The 21,803-nt window shown below is 41.1% G+C and overlaps 1 protein-coding gene across 2 annotated transcripts in view; it reads right to left on the bottom strand.

Moving 5' to 3' along the window:
• Nucleotides 1-21,803, bottom strand: part of FBN1 (fibrillin 1) — a 230,076-nt gene that overhangs the window by 123,354 nt on the left and 84,919 nt on the right. For both annotated transcript variants that reach the window (XM_070423353.1, XM_070423361.1), the window contains exon 7: nt 3,116-3,313. In XM_070423353.1, the coding sequence (XP_070279454.1) occupies nt 3,116-3,313 (198 nt within the window). The remainder of the gene's footprint in view (nt 1-3,115; nt 3,314-21,803) is intronic.

The following is a 21,803-nucleotide window of genomic DNA, read 5'->3' as shown; positions in this document are numbered from 1 at the left end:
TTTTTCCATCTTTCCTCATGTAGAGAAGAATTTATACTAACTTTTGGGGGTTTGATCATGCATGCATGCAATGGTACAATGACAAAAACGGTTGACATTAAAAACTAGAGTTATTCAAGAAACCCTTAAAATCAAAATGTAACACAAATCTATAGTAAAACTGTCTTTGAGTTGTACTGAATAATTCAGTTAAAACAGACTTCTCTTAAATAAGGTCACTCAGACTACACAAGAGAGCTAATGTTTTTATACAAATTCAATGCAACATGTTCACCTTGCATTCTGTAGAACTGTCTTGTGCAATAAAAATTAAAGAACACAGGAAGTTAGGTCAAGAAGTGAGAAATCCCAGATGAAGCACCTTGCTGGTAGAGTGGTGATGGGAGAGGACCTTTTAAAGTCAGATCATGTCCGCCTCAGCTCAAAACGTCAATCCACATTAAGCCCTAACCCCTCTACTCTCTGACCTCATGTCCTAACCTCCTCCCTCTCACACTCCTCTCCATGCACACTGGCATCCTTGCCTGGCCTCAAATACACCAAGGATGCACCTGCCATGGGCTTTGTGGTGGTGGCCCCTCTGCCTGGACCATTCTTCCTCCACACAGTTGCCTGGCTCTTGCCGTCCCATCCATCAGGTCTCTGCTCCTAAGGCACTTCAGAAGCAGACCCCTCCCTGACCAGTCTAATAGCAACACCCAGCCCTCCATCAGTCACCACCCTTCTTAGTTACTGGGCTTATTTTTCTCCATAGGATGAATCACCAAGTGACCCAATACGTAGGTTTGCTTTGTTTTGATTTCATAAATTGATTATCTTCCATACAGCAGGTTCTTTGTTCATTTCGCTCACTGCTGTATCACAGCACCCAAGGAAGAAACCTGTGGGTCTTACATGGAGCCTCAACTATGAACCTTCCAGGAACAAATGTAATCAATGAAGGCTCATTACATCCAGTTAGAAAGATGGTGAAAGTGCCGTCTTTCTCCATGTACTCTTTCTCCATCTCTTCATCCGCAACATGCAAAAGTCTGGTTTAGTGAAGAACCCCAGGGAAGCAGTCTAACGCTTCTTCCTCTGCTTCGGGTATTTTCTTAGAAATCTAGAAGCCTGGTATCCTCTTTAGTTTCACTCTTCATTGTGTGAAGTAAGAGAGTGATGATCAGTTGTAAGACCTCTAAGCAACCTGAGTTCTTGAGAAAAGTTGGCACAAAGGAAAAGGGGCAACAAAGGAACAACCATTTATTTTGGTGTAAAAGTGTTGCTTCCTGTATTAGATGGAATGTCCTGGCCCACAAATTAATGGCTGTATGTGAAATATAATTAACTTATGTTCTAGAGCTCATCTCAATTTTTTCTTAGGTCAGAATTTCCCAGTCACTTGGTAGGTTAAATATGTTTATTCACATGTTATTTAAAATTAAGATTGTACATAGAAGCAAAATTATATAGTCTTGTTGATTGTGATTTTTGGCCAAGAGGAAATATAGATGAGGGCACTTCTCTACTGGCCATACATTCTAAAAATGAAGACCCAATAAGCTCCTTGATAAACCCTTTTGCCCACAGCCCCTTACATCTGGCCCAAGGACTCACAACACTAGCAAGGAGACAGAGCCCCGAGCTGACAGCAGAATCCCTCAGGGTGGAGATGAAGAATTTCATTCACAACATGGCAATACAACTACCATTTTGATTCCATGGCTTTTCACAAATTTTCTTATAAAATGCTTTTTTTTCTTGGATGTTGAATAGCAGAGTCAGGGAGGGACAGAAAGAAAGTGCTGGAAAAGTCCAGACTGTATTAGATGAATAGCAAAGCTAAAGAGCAGTAGCTCTTTCTTCTCCCTCTTCATTCTCTTTTCCCCAAAATATCTTAGCACCTCAGCCTCTGACTCATGGATGGGCAGCTGGGGCACTCAAATTCTGGCTCCCTGGTCAGTCAGTGAGTTCATGGGCATCAGCTGACCTCAGAACACCAAGGCCAAGAATTTCTTCAAAATTCACTGGGACTTTCTAAGGATGAGAAAAGCGAAAGGCACCAAAGAAAAGGGGAACTAAATTTACCCTATCTCATAAAATCACACAATCAACTGCTTTGTAATTCTTGGGTTTCAAAGTGACTTCTTGCTGTTTCTGACATTGAGAAGGATACATCCAAAGGAGTCGTATGTTGTACACAGAAGCCAGAAGCCAGCCTCAACAGTGTTTCTCAGGAGATGAATTTATGGAAGTCTCATTTAATGGAGACCCATAGGACTGTGTGATTAAGCTCAAGTTCTGTTTTATTGCATATTACCCTTAGAATTAACATATAGAACAAAACCAAACTAGTCTCTATTTGCCTCAGAAAAGCATACCCTGAATTTTCTGCAAATATTGCAACTTGCTAAAAAAGCACCGAAGATGTTTAAAGGAAACAGAGACAGCCTGGGAGTTTTCAGGCCCATCAGTTTAGTGCACGGCTGCCTCCGTTCACTTCCTCCTGTTTCCTGCCAGACATCCAGACAATAAAAGAATTTGTACAGCTGGAAGAACAGGAGTAAAAGCCAAAAACAGAGTAAGGGCTTCTAGGGGAGGCAGGAGGAGAAGCAAGCAGGCAACATCTGGGGATATTTAAAACTGTGAACCAAAGCCTAATTTATTTCTGACTTGTAAAGAAAAAAAAGCATAATGTAGCCCATAAAATGGAGAGAGATGCAACAGTAAAATGGAGAGAGATGCCATTTTCTTCAGGTCAACTGAGTACAACCTAGGAGACAGGGAAACTCCAACGATTTTATATGAAGGGGGAAAAAATCAAGAAAAACAAACGACCTTGACCACAAATTTTGCTTTGTGTGCATCCACAGCATTGCTGTAATGCGCAGCACTGCTGGAACTAGAATCATAGCACCTCAGGGAAGCACCTCTGGGGTCCCAAGGAGAAACTGCTGGCAAGGAAAACCCAGGGAGAGCCACACTTCTAACGCCTAAGTTGGATGTCATGCCGTCAGCGAAATCGTGAAGTTATGTCTCTGACGCTGCTTTTCCGTTCTCTCCAACGTTGTTGGAGAATGGCCCTCCAGAGCAAACAAGATGAATCCATTAATAACTCCACCAGCCTGGGGTTTACCTTGACAAGCTCCTGTGCGGATATTGGGAATGAAGCCGCGGCGGCAGGGGTGGGGCTGGGCAGGGCACATCTCGCAGGGGTGGCCCCAGGCTCGGCCCACGGTGGCGCAGCAGAGGGTTTTTGTGCAGACAATCCCGCTGAGCTGTCCCTGGCACATCTGGTTGCTGACCACAGTGAAGCACGGGCCTGTCCTGTAATCTGAAAATAAAGAAGAAGGAAGCCATGAAAGTCCAGAAAACCAGAACCATCCTGCAGAGGAACCTTGTGCCCCATCTTGCTTAACTCCAAATCACTTGCTTAACTCATAAGATGCCTCGGGAAGTCCATTCTACCTCTGAACCCCATTTCCCTCTCCTACAAAATGGGGATAGACACATCCGTTCCTACCCATTTAGAAGATGCTGTTGTGAGGATCAGACGAGCTAACAGATACTACACCTGAGATGTGCTATACAAATATAACATGATGACATTATTACATGTCCGCTCACTCAGGAAAAGGTATCAGTGCCTACTAAGAATCAGCCCGATGTCTGGTTAGATGCTTCCGTGATTAGGAGACAAAGTCCTTGCCCTCACAGAGCTCACAGTCTATTATTATTCAGGCTGTGAAAACAAAGAATTTAAGAACCTTCAGCGAGGCAAATCATGACCCCTTCTTCTTGCGAGTCCCTTAAACGAAGAAATAGTTACCTGTTTCTCCTGAACTGAGCCTGTCTTATTTCAAATACAAAAACAAGTAAACAACCGAAAAAGGTTTTGTTTTTTTTAATTTAGTCACGTTAAAGACATGAAGTATTGGATATAAAGAGTACAGACAATGGTCTGAAATCATTATAATCCTTGGGCAAAAGGAACATCTTAAAGCAAACAGAAATAAGCTAAGGAAGGTCACAGGAGAATTTCCAAGGAGTCTCACCAAATACAAGATCTGCCCTTTTTTTGTATAAGGGAGAAAGTCCATCTGGATTCAGCAACCAAGAAGAAAGCAAGAAAGAGTAAGATATGGGGAACAGAGAAGACCAAAGCCAGGCTGTCCTCTGTCTCCTGTTGGAGAAATTGGGACGATAATGTCCCCTTCTGCTCTACAATGGCCTCAACTGATAAGGGAGGCTGGGCTGTGGCAAGTCTCATGGGCTCCCATCCGCTACCCAACACTGAAAGATTCCTTGTGTCATTTTTGGAAGTACACAGATACAGATAGAGTGTTTCCTGAGAGTCTTGGGATGGATTAGATGACCTCAGTAAGTTCCTTTCCCCACTGAATTCTATGGTTTTATGAACATCCCTGTGTGTGCCAATGAAACCCTGGGCTATGTTTTCATTTTTATTTTTTTCTTTCTTTCTCTAAGTAACTCATGGAACAGAGACATGCAATTTATTAAGGACAAGTCTTCATGACAGTACTGCAAGACTAACCTTAGACCTTTGTTCCCCTCAAGTCTCTATATGCTCGGGCCCCGCCCATCTTTCCCAGCCCACCTTCTTGACACTTCCTCAGTTTGTCTTTTTACTTTGTTTATGTATATTTCACCCACCTGATTATTTTTTACTTTTATATAGTCAAATTCTAGATATATTTTAATATTCTCCATAATGCCATATCTGTTGAAAATCTGCTATCTTCCTCCCTTGATACTGAATTCAAACAAGAATACAGAAATTAAATGCTTGAGCTGTTGAATAAAATCTCTGCCTTCATCTCATTCTGTCAGTAAAGAAAACGTCACTCAGCATCACGGCAGTTTGCTCTTAGATGCAGGAACTACATGGGACAAAGGGCAATGCTAAAGTCATCTTTCTTTCTTTGGCTCAATCCTTCTACATATTATCTATAGTCATTCAATGACTACTTCTCTGATATATAGTGTTTCTTTTTCTATTTTAATATTTTATCATGTATTTTTATTCAAAAATAATTATTTCAGACAATTAGCAAAAGCAGTAACATATAAATAAGACAATACTAAAAATCTAATTATTCACAATTATTCCGATAGCCCTTACATGTAATTACACATAAAGAAACCCTTGATACCATATTGGTTATATTATCTTATATACATACTTTTACATGTGTGTATTTTTAATCGGCAGTCTGACATCCCCTGAGGGATGTAGTAGTACACGAAGCAGCAGGTGGCTGGGGAGGAGCCTGCACCGCTCCGCTTATCCCAGACCACTGCGCCTGCCGCAACTGCTCGGTAAGCTCGCTGAGCGACGTCCCCACTGTGGGAGCTCACTGACCTCAAGGGGGCAGCTCCTACATTGAGCATCTGCCCCCTGGTGGTCAGTGTGCATCATAGCAACCAGTCTACCAGTTGTTCGGTCATTCGGTCGCTTTGGCTTTTATATATATATAGATAGTATTCCAAAATATGATTCTGATGGCATATTTCCAAGAAGTTACAGAATAATTTATTCAGTAATTTTGTTACTGTATGTCATTTAAATTGCTTCCAATTTTTCATTATTATACACAATATTCAGTGTATATTACTGATGAATTCCTTTAGCATGAAAAATGTTGTCTCATGCACAGCCATCAAGATTTTTATGACTATACAGATCTTAAATCTGAGGCTAGAAAGATCACAGCAACACAATCTTTTACTTAAAAAACAAATAAAACCTTCCATGTTAGGTAACAAGGAAGAAAATTTAGGCTTATTTCTTTTTTTCCCCTCTTAATGAATTGAGACAAGGGCAAATGCTTTAATCAAACAGATTCATGTTGGCATGCCAGTTTCAATCTTTAAAAAACATAATGAAACATGAAGTTTAATTAAAAACCCTCTCTTCAACACTGCTTGGATTTGTTTTCCCTCTTCATTTTGCCAAGACACCCTAAGGAATTATATATGCAAAGATTCAGGGTAGGTGAAAACCCTGTGTTTTGTGAGTGACACTAACAAAATCAGGGCACAAAACAAAAACGCTAGGAAAATCTGATTCAGTCCTGTCTAACACTGGTTCATGACTTCAGACATGAATTCCTTATTGGAAGGCCTTCACAAAAAAGAAAAATAACCCTTAAGACTTTTCCAGGGTCAACAACATCTTGCTCTCATTTCAATATGGAACACATGGAATAGAAACGGCACTTGTTAATTCTGACAATATTCATTAGTCATCTCTAGAGCCCATAGGGAGCAATCTTTATTAAATATTCTGGATATTTGGCAAATAGTTTGAGTGTGTATAACAAAATTTATGGACTTAACACATTGCCACTCTAGATCCTTATCACTGTGGACAAAGACCCAGCTCATTTGCCAGTGCAGATTAGTAAGTGGACATCAATGTATTTATAGAGCCATATTTTCAATAAAAATGGCTGATTGCAGAGGGAGAGGCATAATCTGGATGAAACAGAGTTGGCTCTGAAAATCTCTTGGAAGGTCAATGCTGTATCAAGGTGGTTTTCAAATGCCATTCCGATTTGGCAGCATGTGCTTTTTGTCCCATACTTCATTTAAATTGCCAAAGCCATGCTGCATTTAGTACAATACTCCAACCACACTTCCAATTCCTTCCTAATAATCCAATTATGTACAATTATTCCCATAGCACTTACATGATAACAGGCTAAATTTACATACTCTTTTTATTTTTTTCAGATAGTCCCAGATATACAGGGAATGTGCCTTATTCAAAGCTTGGTAACGTCTGACTCATTCCTTCAACGTAAATCATTATCCCTAATGCAACTAAAATATAGTACTAAAAAGACTGGCTGTTTGCAAATTGCTCTACAATCACTTCCATATAAGACCTCCGTGAACTAGGGCAACAGGCCAAGCCTTTCCAAAATTAAAATGCAATTTTACTTGTTTTTAACTGGCTTACCCTAGTATAGCTGGTTCATGGGAAATTCTGCCTCTAAATGTTCCCATTCTGAGTGGTTAGGCTCAAGGATTGTTCCTCAGTCCCAACAGATTTGGCCTCAGTGCTTGAGATCGAACCAACGTGTGTCTGCCTCGACCCTCAGCTCCTTCCCAGCTCTGCAGCTCAGAATGCTGTGATATACAGCATTATGTCACCTTCATTTGTATTCAGACTTCACTCTGAAGCAAATGCATCATTCACAAAGCATATTCTGTGGTCCAATGAATTCTTGTCACTCCTGCCCAGTCACGAAACCACAAACTGCAGGGAAGGCACAAGGATATAATTATGGGCACTAGGCTCCAATTATTTTAAATCCTTTTCATAAAAATTACAAACGAAAGGATGTGATATCAATTTATTCATGACAGAGAGGGTCACCGCCATGCTTCTTTCTTCCAGGTAGGTTGCCCTGGGGCGCACTGGTTTGCCTAAGTTCCTGGTATATGGAATTTTAATACATCCTTCCCAGGAAAGAGTTCAGAGAACTGTTAGTCTGAAGAAAATTAAGGCAAAGAAGTTCCATGATCATAATCAGTCTCATAACTGCTGTTTCTTCTTACTCCAATCATTCTTAACCTTAGGACATAACCAAATCCCCTGGGGAGGCTCTGCAAAATACTGATGCCTGGGCCTCCCCCATGGAATCCGACACAGAAGATGTGACCCTGGGAAAGGGCATCCATATTTTGCATAAGCCCCCAAAGTGATTTTGCCTTCTAGGGCTCTCAGTTGAATGTGTCTCTATTTCTTTTTTAAACTTTATTGAGAAGAACTTATGTTCCATTGTTAATTGGAGGTGTTTGCAAGGTAGCTGGCTGCTTACCTAAAAGTCTAACCCTAGAAATGGGATTCTAACCCTGGAATCACCGACACTCAATACAACCTAGTATCTCCCAACCAGGACCACCCTTCTAATCACAGCAAAACAGTGTTTATTTCCTTAGTGTTGACTGATTTTGAGACACTTTATTATGTTCTTTATTAGTTATACTCTCCACAAGCTCACTAACCAAACAACAAATCAAAATTTAAGAAAGCTAACACACACTACTCCATTGTCCTAATAGTCAACTGAATTCACAGTGTTAGAAAGCACATTTATATACATGGCATCACTCCACTACCATAAACCCCTACCTCCTGCTTCCCTGTCCAGTGCTGGAGCTACTACCTGGATGGAACTCCAGGGGCATTCTCCAACCAAGATCCTAACCGAATGATCAAACTTAGGTCCACAGGTCCTGATTTGATGAAATATACGTAAAGTATTAAGCATTATCTATGAAGTTTACTGGTATACCCAAAATAGTCAAACCTTAATCAAAGCAAGCGTCCAAACCTAAGTTCCAGCTGAGAGGGCACACAGGGATAGAGGAACAAGATAAACGACACCAGGAGGAAGGAATCAGAAAACTCAAAATCTGTGATTTTCAAAGGCAACTGTCCTGAACATTTCCAAAAGTAAATGACCCCCAGCTGTGAACAAGAAGAAGAGCAAGAGGAAGAGGAAGAAAAAGAAGGAAAGGGAGAAGGAGAAGGAGAAGGAGAAGGAGAAGGAGAAGGAGGAAGAGAAGAAGAAGGTGATAGAGGGATTATTTTAGATTTAAAAAACATAATAATCAAACCTTAATTGGATACTGTCTCAAAAAGAAATAAGGGGAAGATTTTATATGGGCTGCTACTACATGATATTTTAGAATTGTTGTTCCCTTAGATGTGATCATGATATTGTATTGTATACGGGAATGTCCTTATTGTTTAGAGATAAAGTGTTATGATGTATGCAACTTAATTTTCAAGTGATTCATCAAAACAATTTTATATATATACATATTTATAATTATATATATAAATAATAATAATGTACAGTATATATTTATATAAAACCCTAATATGCAAATAGACCGAAGGGCGGAACAACCGAACAACCAGTCTTTATGACGTGCGCTGACCACCGGGGGGGAGGGTGACAGCAGCAGGCAGCAGAGCGCGGAACATGGTGGGCGTCAGCCACAGTGGGATGGTGGAGCAGATGAGCTAAAGCACCAGACCAAGGTGGGGAACTGGGTGCTGTCATCCGGGCGAGCCTCTGGTGGTTACTAAAAATTCTTTGCTCCCATGCACCATGGTCCTGCCCAGCATTTGCACCCGCTGCCAGTGCCCAGCGCTGGCCTCCAATCGCTTAGCACGTCAGTGGGTGTGAGTGGTGGCTGCCAGCCCCAATCACCCCTCAGGGCTTCTCTACCTACTCCTGCTCCTGAGGGGCGATCGGGGCTGGCAGCTGACTCTCCCACTTGCTGCCGGCAACAGCCCCATTCGCAACCACAGCTGGCGCCTGGCACTGGTCCTGATTGCTCGGCACCATCAGCAGGTGCGAGCAGCGGCTGCCGGCCCTGATAGCCCCTGAGGGCTTCTCCACCTCCCCCTGCTCCTGAAGGGTGATTGGGGGCAGCAGCTGACACTGACACCCGCTGACAGTACCAAAATCCAATCATGTAGGTTTAATTAATCAACAAAAGAAGATTCCTGTTTGCACCCACTGCTAGTGCCAGCCCCAATCGCTCCACGTCGTCAGCAGGTGCAAGCGGTTCGGCGCCATCAGCGCATGGGAGCGGCAGAGGTGCGAGCAGGGCTGCGGCGGGAGGGGCCAGGTGGGAGTGCAGAGGATGGGCCGAGACTGGCCCCTGTGCCCACCACAGCCTCGTGGCCTACAGTTCCTTTCAAGGTGCATGAATTCGTGCACTGGGCCCCTAGTATACTAATAATCTACACTAATAAAAGAGAAATATGGTAATTAGCGTACAACCGCTACCCTTTTCATTGGCTAATCAGTGAGTATATGCAAATTAACTGTCAGCCAAGATGGCGGCCGGCAGCCAGGCAGCTGGAAGCGAACATGAGGCTTGCTTGCTTCAGTTACTGCAGACTCCAACGTTCCCCGCCTGCCTTGCCGGCCTCTGAGCCGGCAGTTTGAAACTTTGTAACAAATATAGAAGCTAAACAAACGGCCAGGATCTCAGAGCTGGAGTTATACATTGTTTTGATTATAGAACGCTCAGCAGCAAAAGCCTCAGAGCTAGAACCAGAGCTAAAGCTGGCCCAGAATAAATTTTAAAAAAGAGAAAAAAAAGGAGCGGTTAGGAGCTTCAGTCAACAACCACCAGCCTGAAAGCAGCCCTCAGCCCCTCACCCACACTGGCTAGGCACCCCAGTGGGGACCCCCACCCTGAAGGGTGTGTGACCAGCTGCAAACAGCCATCATCCCCTCACCCAGGCTGGCCAGGCACCCCAGTGGGGACCCCCACCCTGATCCAGGACACCCTTCAGGGCAAACCAGCTGGCCCCCAGGCCTCTATCTTATATAGTAAAAGGGTAATATGCCTCCCAGCACCGGGATCGGCAGAGCCGCAAGGCCTCCTGGCACTGGATCAGCGTGACAGGGGGCAGCGCCCAAACCCCCTGATCGCCCTGCGGCTCTGTGTGTGACAGGGGGCGGGGCCACAACCTCCCTATCCGCCCTGCTCTGTTCATGACAGGGGAAGGTGTCCCAACCCCCCAATCGGCCCTACCCTGAGCGTGACTGAGGGTGGCATCGCAACCTCCCGATCCGCCCTGCTCTGTGCATGATGGGGTGGCGCCCCAACTCCCCAATCGGCCCTGCTCTGAGCCTGACCAGGGGCTGCACCTAGGGATTGGGCCTGCCCTCTGCCACCCAGGAGCAGGCCTAAGCCAGCAGGTCGTTATCTCCTGAGGAGTCTCAGACTGCGAGAGGGCACAGGCCAGTCTTGGGGACCCGCCCCCCACCCCGAGTGCACAAATTTTTGTGCACCGGGCCTCTAGTACTATATAATAATGTATACATATACTACTACTGTACATACATATATTATATATAAATATACTTTATATTTATATAAATATACACATATACATATAAGTAGAAAGAGAGTATTGTCTGTATAAAAGTGGAAACGATTAACAAATATTTAATGTAGGTGGAAGGTATATAGGTTTATTTGTATTTCATCTTTAATGTAGGTTTGAAATTTTTCAGAATAAAAATTTGGGGGGAGTGGGAATGTCTTTTTGGGCTACTTTTACTAGGCAATATTGCCTCTCCCATTTCATTCAAGTTATGTGTTTCTTTTAATGACAATATACTTTCCAATCCAATATACTTTTCATACATTTCTATGAAATACTACATGAAAGATTACCTATTGAGCATGGTCTATGTGGTCTACACAATGTTATTTAAAGAATATGAACCTTTGTAAAACTTTACTATACTATAATATGCAAAATATTGATCTTTAAGCAACTGTATTTGAAGTACAGCTTAATTATAATGAATGGTTTTTTAAAGCACTTTAGAAATAAAGCATAAATAAAACAAACTATATGTTAGTATCTTACCTATTAACTTCTTTAATTCCTAAGTGAAAAGTATTACCATTATAAATGTTAACATAAATATTATTTAAAACAGCAAATGGAGGGGAAAAGGAGACATCTGTAATACTTTCAACAATAAAGATAAATTTAAAAAAATAAAAAATAAATTTTAAAAATGCATACTACATAATTTACCAAAACCCAGGCCACAGTTCTGTGGGACCCAATTATGTGTGGCAGCAATTCAACTCCAGAAAATTGTTACCACATTTTATTCTGTTGCATGCTGAAGAAAACAGTAAGCAATCTTGTCCAGGAAAGAGGATATCTCATTTCCGAATAATCATTTACCTGACATTATTTGTTCCCTCACTGGATATCCTTTAAGTCATTACTGATTTTCATTTCCCCCAAAAGTTATCTCTCAACTACCTTTACTAGGAGGAAAAATGGGTGGAAGGTGAACAGAAGTCAAATTCTGGTTTCAGTGATATGTTTACCGTCAAGATAATAAAATGATAGCGAGTGTCTTCGTTTTTAATGGTTTGCAAATTCCATGCTAAAGAACCAGCTGGCTCCTATTTATTCACTTTTTAAATGGCTTGTATGAGCGCCCCGTGAAACCAAACTACAGTTTCACTGAAGAGCATCAGCTATTGAACAGCAAGAAAAAAACAATAGTATCATGCAACCATTTGAGCTATTTGTTCCTTTATATTTTCTTCAATGCCACCAAGTATAGAAGATTCTCTACAATCCAAAAGCCAGATTAATGACAGAAGAGTAACGGGCCTTATGATCAATGATATTAGATCAACTTGTATATCTTAAAAGTGCCTTGTAATATGGTTTAATTTCCAAACATTAGTTCTTCCAAAAGTCAATTAAATTTCTGAAGTATCCTAGTAGAATATTTTATCAATAAAATTGGGAAATTATTCTTATAAATGAGATTTTTCTATATAGAGGGTAAAGGCCTATGTTAGAAAGGAGCAATAAAATAAATTGATTCAAAATATTCCACTAATATGAGGTACCTAGAATAGACAAATTCATAGAGACAAAAAGTGTAATTGTGGTTTCTAGGAGCTGGGGGAGGGAGAAATGAGGAGTTATTGTTTAATGGGTATAGAGTTTCACTTTGAGATGATAATAAAAAGTTCTGAAGATGAATGGTGGTGATTGTTGCATAACAGTGAGAATGTACTTACACCACATGGGTTCACAATGTGGTAGGGGAGATAGTCAATAGGTAAATATACTTAAAGAAATATTAGATTTGAGGATGTGATTTAGTCTGCAAATGAAATAAGCATATTAATGTGATACAGAGTAACTGGGGATACCTATCTTGGTAGAATTATCAGAGAAGATTTCTTGGAGGAGATGACATTTAACTATAGCCTAAAGGATGAGAGTAAGTCAGTTATGCAAAGTGACAGTAAGTGCTTTCCACGTTTAGGAGGCAGCAAGAACAGTGGCTCTGAGCTAGGAGACAGTCTGGCTTCTCTAGTAACAAGAGGAGGCCAATGTGACCAGAGTTCAGAGAGCAAAGGCTAAGGGGCACTCCAGGAGGTTGGAACGTTCGGCAGGGACTGGAATCCACAGCACATTCCAGGCTACAGTAGGAGTTTGGATTTGGCTCTAAGTTCAACAGGAAGCCACAGAAAACACGATGTGTTATTTTTAAAGAGTGCTGCTTGGAGGGTTCAAGGATGGAAATGGGAAAGCTTGCAAAGAGGCTACTGAAGGATCTGAGGTGAGAGATGGTGTTGACTAGGCGAAGGTGGTGGCATAAAAATGAAGAGCAGGTGGCAGGTGGGATGTCTTTGGTGGGTAGAACCAAGAGCACTTAAAGATGGATTGGATGTGAGTGAGGGAAACAAGAGACAGGAATGACTCCTGGGTGTCTGGCTTTGGTAGCTGGACATACGGCCAGCCACTCACTGAAATGGAGAACCTGTGGGAAGATGAGGCTCTACCTACCAATATTCAGTATGAAAGTTCTTCACACTTTTACAATCAAATACCTGGTATAGGACAAGTGATTTGAATTGATGAGTCTGGCCCTGCACAAAACAATATTAGCCTCTGTAAACATAGAGGCTACCAAAATAAAGCAGAACCTATGTGTAACGGAATAAACCTTAGTCTGTGTATTTTAGCTTTTTCACTACATTTCTTGCCCTTCCCTTCCTTTTTGTGAGCAAGCACTTAGTCATATCACAGTCAGATATTTATATATAAACTTCATGGTTGAAATTCTTACTTCAAACACATTTGGCCAATTCTCACAGAAACCTGAGTGCTAAGTACACATGGATCAGACCAACACTAGGTGATGGAGTCCTGGCGGGACTGGTGGGAGTTCTCCCAGAGCAGCTGCACTCTGCACCTCTGAACTGACAGGGCAAGGGAGCCCACAACCACTGGCATTCTACCTGCAAGCTAAGCTCATGCAACAGGATATAGGTACATACCATGTTCCAGTGATACTATCAATTGTCAGAGATCGGGTGGAAAACTTAAAGCAAGGACAAAGGTTTAGCCATTTAACCACAACTAAGCCATGCCTCCTATAAATATGGTCTTTTTGTAATATCAAGGCAGAAAAACAACAGTGAGAGCCTTCACATACATTGGTTGGGAAGTGTTATGTCTAGAATTGGCTTTTTAGCAAACTTTTATTTGCTTATGGGTATATGATAATAGGTTGCTTCTCTCTCTCTCTCTCTCTCTCTCTCTCTCTCTCTCTCTCATACACACACACACACACACACACACACGTACACAAAACTACAAAAGTACACACATACTCATGTACACATACAGATATACCACTGAACTAAGTACACACACATGCAAGTACACACACACAGACATGCACCACTGAACTATGCTAATATATCATCACACAGTTCTCAAGGCGACCCTCCCAGTCTCAGGATTTTTCTTTGGAAGAAAATATCTTGATGAATGAAAAATTCCTGAGACTGTTTCCAGCTCAGGGTTTGGCGCTGAACTCAACTGAAGACAGACAAGTAAGAAGAAAGTACAGCATTACTCAGAACACATGATTGAATCATGCAGAAGACAGACATGGACATAGGGGATGGGAGAGGCAGTGGTACCAAAATCCAATCATGTAGGTTTAATTAATCAACAAAAGAAGATTCCTGATTTTTAAAAAATCTGTGCACGCTCACATACCAAAATATGGCAGAAGGCTGATTTTCTCAGGCCAAAGACAAAGCTGCATTTAGAAACTCACAACTGCCTTTTTGTTGTTATCTTATGGTCAGGCTTTGGGACCAACCACGTGGACTGAGAACATGCCACTAACTGGATGAGCACCGTGGTTTCTCGGCAGCTCCCCTATACCATACAGGTTTTGATGTTCTGGGACATTATGTTTTTTAGGTGATTACTGTTATACAGCATAGAATAGCAATTTGATAGATATGTGCTATGCTCTTTAGAAGTAATAATTATGTCCCACACATCCCAGGTTAATGATCTGAAGAGCTAAATATCAACACCACACTATCCAGGCAGACAGGCCAATCTAGTTTCAATGAAGTGTTGCCTGGTGCAGCCAGTGGGAGAAGGGAGTACAGCTCAGAAATTTCCATTCTATAGGACTGGAAAAAAATCTGAAGTTGCTCCTGAGACGACGAGGTCTAACTATTAAATTGTGCACTGTCTGAACATTAGAGGCACTGTGCTACTCTGTTCCCTCTTACTACTTACTGAAGATTTACACCAGCTTGGCCAGACACTGGGGTTTCATCTGAGGCAGCTAATTAGATATGTGCGGAAAGTGCATATGGTTAGAAAATAATAAGAGACAGCATTAAAAGTGGTTTAACATGCCCCAAGAGGCAAGCCGAACACCACAATTTTCTCCAACTGTGGAAGAAAAACAACTCAAGCCAGATTCTGGCTCTCTGGATGTATGAACAGGTCTATATTGTATTCCCCTGGATATTTACGAGGCATGTTAACAATAATTAAAATTGAATTTCCAAACCTTTAAGGGTAAAAGTTAGGAATAAAATATCAACGACCTTGGAGAGAGTTATAATTCAATCTACATCATATTCACCATCCTGGGATTTCACTACCGATATTCAAACTTCACAACTCTGCACAGAGCAAGTGCTCATAGGCTCTGCGCTTGTGCAAATACCTTCTACTCAAACGTATGTTCCATTTTCTGCAAGTTTTATGCCTAAAAGGTAGTGCTGCTGGGCTATTAGCATTCAAATTTCTCTAGTCCAGGGTTCTTAACCTGAAGACCACAGTTGGGACTCGGGGCATCCAAAAGTGCCCTGACATTGTGCACGCGTCAGATGCACCCGTGTGACAGGTCTGGACACAGTCAAGGGGGCCTGGTGTCTGAGTGCTGGAGCCACGTGCAGCAATCGCATGCTCTCTTCCAGAAATTTGGAACTGGGATTGAAAAATACTGGTCTTAATCTGTCTGGAACCTCAGATGATGTTACCTCCAGAGCTGTGGGCCAGTATGTAGAAGAGGAAGCACATAGCAAGCCATTTACATGAAGTAGGAACAAGGTCGGCAGGGAGGACAGAGAGCCTGTGGCTCCAGGGAGAGACTGAGAGAGCACTTGGTTCCTGCCTCCAGCCCTCAATCAAGCCACAGTGCACCACTGCCCTGGGGTTCCTGGCACACCCCAGGTTCCTCACAATCAATCTCCCTTTCTGCAAAAGCTGGTTTCCTTATTTGTAACCAGCTGGACGGATCTGACCCAACATGGGTGTGCATTTGCGCCTTTTTGGAGGAAGAGAGTCCACAGCTTTCATCAGATTCTTAAAAGTATCCATTGCTCAAAAAAAGTACCAAGCCCCTGTACTGTTTAACAAGTCATTAAGAAGAATGTGGCACTACTTACATAATCGTCCATATTTATCAGAAAGAGTTTTATGAAATGTGTAATGTTTCATTCTCAAAGAAAAGTGAAAATATAAAATCCCTCCCAATTAGTAACACAATCCCAAACATAAAACCACTTCAGCAAGCTATCCTTTTAGTTGTAACTCAAGAGGGGGCCACCCAGAGACAGATAAATTTGCAGGAAAATGATCACAGACATATATAAGTCAGTGGCTGACTCTCAGTAACACACAAAGTTCTAGCTGATTTTCCCCCAACATCAGCAGGCATATACTGCTACATGCCTGCCCTATGTAGGTAGAATACACACACTGGTAGAACTGAAAGGCAGAAGGCCTAAAAAGTCAAGGAGGCTGCTTCCCAGTCTCAGCTAAGCAACTCATTTGCTGTGCATCTTGAGTCAGACACTCCCCCTGTCTGATGGACTTTAAGTGGCCGAACCATGAACCACTCAGGTGCCCTGGTGGCCTGAGCCAGAAAAGCAGCAGCCAGATTAGGGAGAAAGGGTTGTTTTCATCATCTAAGAAGGGTAGTGTATGTGCAGAAAGATGTCCGAGCTTTTTTCCTCCTGGACTGGCTCCTCCCACATCTCTTACTTTGTTGAAGGGCATCACCATAGTCCATATCAAGTCTACAAACTTGGTTGGGGGTATCACAGAAGCCCTCACACCCTATCTCCATCATCACTGCAAACTCTGTGAAATTTACCACCCCAACAGCTTCTTAATCTGCCCGTCCTCTGCAACCCAACTGTTGCTGCTTTATTGTAGAGCCCCATTTCCCCTGGCCCTGCAGGTGTGAACTTAAGTTAGAACCTAAGTTAGGACCACCCAGCTTCATCTTCTGAGTGCAGATTCTCTGTAGCAACACTGAGTGAACTGGATGTAGTTCCTCAACTCACAGAGCTGTTACCAATCTATATGCCCAGCAAATTCCTCTTCTGGAAGTCTTCCCTCACCACTTTCCTCTTCCTCTGTGTTAGTGGTTAAGCTCAACGGTAATCACTGATTTATTATATAATTATCTTTAATCACTGGGTTATATAATTGTCTTTCATCAAACTGTGAGTCTTAAGGATAAATATTTTATCTCATTAAACTTTGTATCATCAGGGTCTAGAATAGTCTGTGGGCCCATAATAAGCAAATAAGTATTTATGAATGAATGAATGATGAAAACAAGTTCGTCTAAATCTTCAAGTTAGTCTAAATCATCATCTTTTGCACTATTCGCTCACTTTGCCCAAGCCATAATTAACTGTTTGTGATTCCTTGAACCTATCATACTTTAATTGAATCCTCAAACTCTGATTATCAACAAGACAATGAACCGTTACCCTCTCTGAGTTAGTTTCCTCTACCTCCTAGGGTTGTATGAGTAGTAAACAAATCCATTTATTTTTTTAAAAATATACTTTATTGATTTTTTACAGAGAGGAAGGGAGAGGGATAGAGAGTTAGAAACATCGATGAGAGAGAAACATCGATCAGCTGCCTCCTGCACACCCCCCACTGGGGACATGCCTGCAACCAAGGTACATGTCCTTGACTGGAATCGAACCTGGGACCCTTTGGTCCACAGGCCGACGCTCTATCCACTGAGCCAAACCGGTCAGGGCAACAAATCCATTTATATGAAAGACCTAGCAGAGTCACTAGTTCTTCTATTTTCTCTTCCTCCCACACATACCATGGCTAAAGATAACTTATGTATTCTGCAATTCTTAAAAATAGATTATGTCATTGATCCACAGTCTACCGGACACACATCTTTTAATGTTTGTAGTGCTGATAGATTTGTTCAAGTCATCTCAACTCTGTTGCTTGTCCTGTCTTGTGAACAATAGTTGGGATTTTAAAAATAGAGCAAAAGTAAAGGTCAGCATGCAGATCAAGTCCAAGCCTGGATACATGAAGCCCTTGCTCTGAGCAAGTTCTATTATCTCCACAATCTCTTTCTTCTTAGCTACTCTCCAGCTAGGAGTGGACATGTACCTAGGTCTGGTCAATAAGATGCAAGTGGAGGCCTGCAGGATGGATAGTCAAGGAAAGCTTTTCATTTTCTGATATAATGGGACACACTCATCTGGATTACCCCTTGTCCTTCATCCCTTCTAGAAAATGTAATGCCTGGAAGTCCATCTTCCAAACTGCAATTGTGGGGACAAAAATTCATGCACTAAGGATGGTAAAGAAGAAAGAAAGAAGAGCCTTGATCCTTGATCACATTTTTGATATCTCCAAATTCACTTGTGACGTAAGAAAACTTAAGCCCTACTTGCTTACACCACTATGGTTGGGTTTCCCATTACTTCATCTAAACTGATTCCTAACTGAGACACCAAGTGCATGGATATTGTACTCATCTGACATATATGAATGAATGACCCAAGAATAAAATATTTCATTTTAGAAATTTTTATATAGCATGTACTTTAAAGATTGCAAGCAAAACGATTGAGCAAAACTGGTCAAGTGCATAAATAAACACCTAACTTCAAAAGAGAATTCCAGATACTATTCTTTTATGAACTCATATTCTAAAAATCAACCTCGTTTTCCTTCCTGGCAACTGGATAAAGTGTCTAATGTTGGGACATGAATAGACTCTGCTAATCTGCCTTAATACTCTGCTCTCTGATGTACACACATTTTAAAAATTAATCAGCATGGAAATGGCCAAATGCACCATAACCATCACAAGAGTTATGCCAGCTTTCATTTGTAAAATGCATTCCACTTTTTAAAATAAGCTCAGTGATACCTCTAAAGACCATGTTTCTCTATTCAATTTTCTAAACATTCGAGATATTTTTTAAATGGGATGTGCCCCATATACTACCCTTAACTGAAAAATAAAAGACCACTATCCCCTCCCCTAGATTCCCAAAGGTTATATGTATTTGATTTGTTACCATAACAATCATAAAATATAAACAAATACAGTGGACATCTGGTACTAATGGAATTTTGGAGTTATTCCCAAACAGTGGCAATTTCAAACTATACATCAATAAGAATGTACTGAGAAGAAATCAAAGAACTATGTAAATGCCAAGGAGGTTTATGGGTAGGGAGAGACTGGAAGGTCACTGAAAGGTAATTACTGCATTCAAATCGACATGGGGAACTATTCAATCTTTAAATATGGCAACAGTAGTGATATTTCATGCAAGCACAGATGGTCTACACAACCAATAAAAACAAAGTCTTAGCTTTATATTCTATTGTTTTGGCTCAGAAAAGGAGAAGGAAAAGGGTGGTAAATGAACTTTTATTACACTTTTCTTTCCACTCCTTTCCCCTCACTCTTGTGAGTATGAGAGGAACTGGTTTTTGTGTACTTTTTTAAAAATCCCAGATGCTGTTGTTAATTTGAAAAGATGCACCCAGACCTTGGAAAGTCCTCTGGTGACAAGTCTGATTTGAGAGAAATGCTTAGCCTGTTAATACAGGAAATTCCATAATTATGAGCTGGTGTGCTTCAAAAGTCTATGTATAAGATGAGCATTGGAATCTCTCATTTTGGAATTGGAAAGAAACTTATAGAAGAAGGAAAAGAAAATACATTGTACTGGTTACTTTTACATGGTTTCTCACCTAGTTCTCATAACAATTCTCTGAGGGGTATTTTCTCACTCCATTTTACAGAATGGGAAACTGAGGCTGAAAATAAAGTTAAGGCACTTGCCTAAGGCTATACAAAGGTTAAGTGGCACCATGCAAATTCTAATTTTGGTGTTTCTGATTCTAAAAATCAGTGCTTTTCCCGCTATACAACTTTGCCTTTCTCAAAGAGATCATACAATTTATGCAAGGGTAAGTTAAAACTCAGAGAAGCGAAGTAATTTTCTCAGTGTCACAAAACAAATTAATGGCAGATGGAATCTTGAACAGGCCCTGTCTGTTACTGCTTATCTTCTCTTAGTTCTCTGCTCTTCTTGTCCCCCAGGATTAGATCACAGCTCTCACGATTAAAGCGATGTTTGTATCAGTGTCAGAGTCCTACTTCTCAGACTCCTACATCTTGAGCTACCTTCAGACTATATCAATGCAATATTGAAAGGTTTGAATGAAATGCAAATTATCCTAATTTTGTTTTTATAAATATATTCATCCTAAACCATGATAACACAGAAGCAATGTTGGTGTCAGTTGAAAAATATATGCATTAAAATTTACAACAGAGGTAGCTACCTCTGTGGAATGAAGCAGGAAAGAGGATGGGGAAGCCTAGATAGATTTTGGCATTGTTCTAGTGCTTATGTTAGGCAGTGTATATACTTTTATTAGCATCATAAGTCATACATATGTGACATATATCCTTTATATGCCATATATTGCAATGAAAAAGTATTATGGATAGAAAGGGCTAAGCCACATCCATACATACACATTGTCTCTGCAAACTAAGATGCAGGTACCTTATACAACTATATGATCATGGGCAAATTATTTACTCTCTGGTCTCAGTTTTCTTAATTATAAAGGGGATAATAAGACAGGGTATTCATAAGAACAATATGAGGTAAAGTATGTAAAATGCTTAATCTTGTGTCTAATAGTAGCTCTTTTTATGCTATGAAAATGATACTGTGAATAGAGCTTTTCACATAAAATGCATCATTTGATTGGTTTCCTCTACATCAAATAGAACTGACCAACATTTATACACTATTCCAAGTACAAGGCCATGTGTAATGTATTGTTAATTTCATCTATACATATTTATGGTGTTTATTTTATTTTGCTTTCTCTGTTATTTCTTTCTTTTTATTTCTCTGTTAAAATCTTTATTGTTGAAAGTATTCCATATGTCCTCTTTCCCGCCCTCCATTGATACATTAATTTTTATGTAAATTTCACACACTGCTCCTTCACATCTTGTTCTTTTCCAGGCCTCTTTCCAGTGTCCTTTCTTTGATCCAAGACTAAAAAATTCTCCCTGCACTGCAAACCTGTGCCCAGTTAAAGGCTGTCAAACTAATCCCGGCGGCTCATTACTCAGAGGTGTGCACAACTCCTGCAGGCCCAGAATGAACTTCTAGGATTCTGATCCTCCTCTGCAGACTCACCCAGCCCACGTCTACACCAGGGCAGGGATCTGGGATAACTATTTGAAACTGTCTCTATTACCCGAGAACATGTCTGGTTGTCTCATCCCAGAATACCCTTCCCCCTTCAAAAACTTTCTCATCTTTCAAGCCCAAACTTAAACATCTCATTTTGGAGAAAGCCTGTCCAACTTCATCAACCAAAATAAACATCATCATCTTCTGAGTTCCCATGGTGCATTGCCTGTACTTTGCCTACTTGGCACTCAGACCATTTGGCTTTATGGTACATTTAAAAGTGTACATGTCACATAGCCTACTGAATGGTAAATTTCCAGTCTCTTGTTTTTCTCAGACCTCTCATCCCCTATCTCCAAATGCCAGGGACAGAAGACACTCTACATATATGTTCGTAGAACCAAACTATTAACTTG

Source organism: Myotis yumanensis, unplaced genomic scaffold (assembly GCF_028538775.1).
Source record: "Myotis yumanensis isolate MYYU_CA2020_CCGP unplaced genomic scaffold, mMyoYum1.0.hap1 SCAF_1, whole genome shotgun sequence".
NCBI classification, from domain to species: Eukaryota; Metazoa; Chordata; class Mammalia; order Chiroptera; family Vespertilionidae; genus Myotis; species Myotis yumanensis.
Note: the sequence above shows the minus strand (reverse complement) of the source record. Positions and strands in the feature narration are given on the sequence as shown.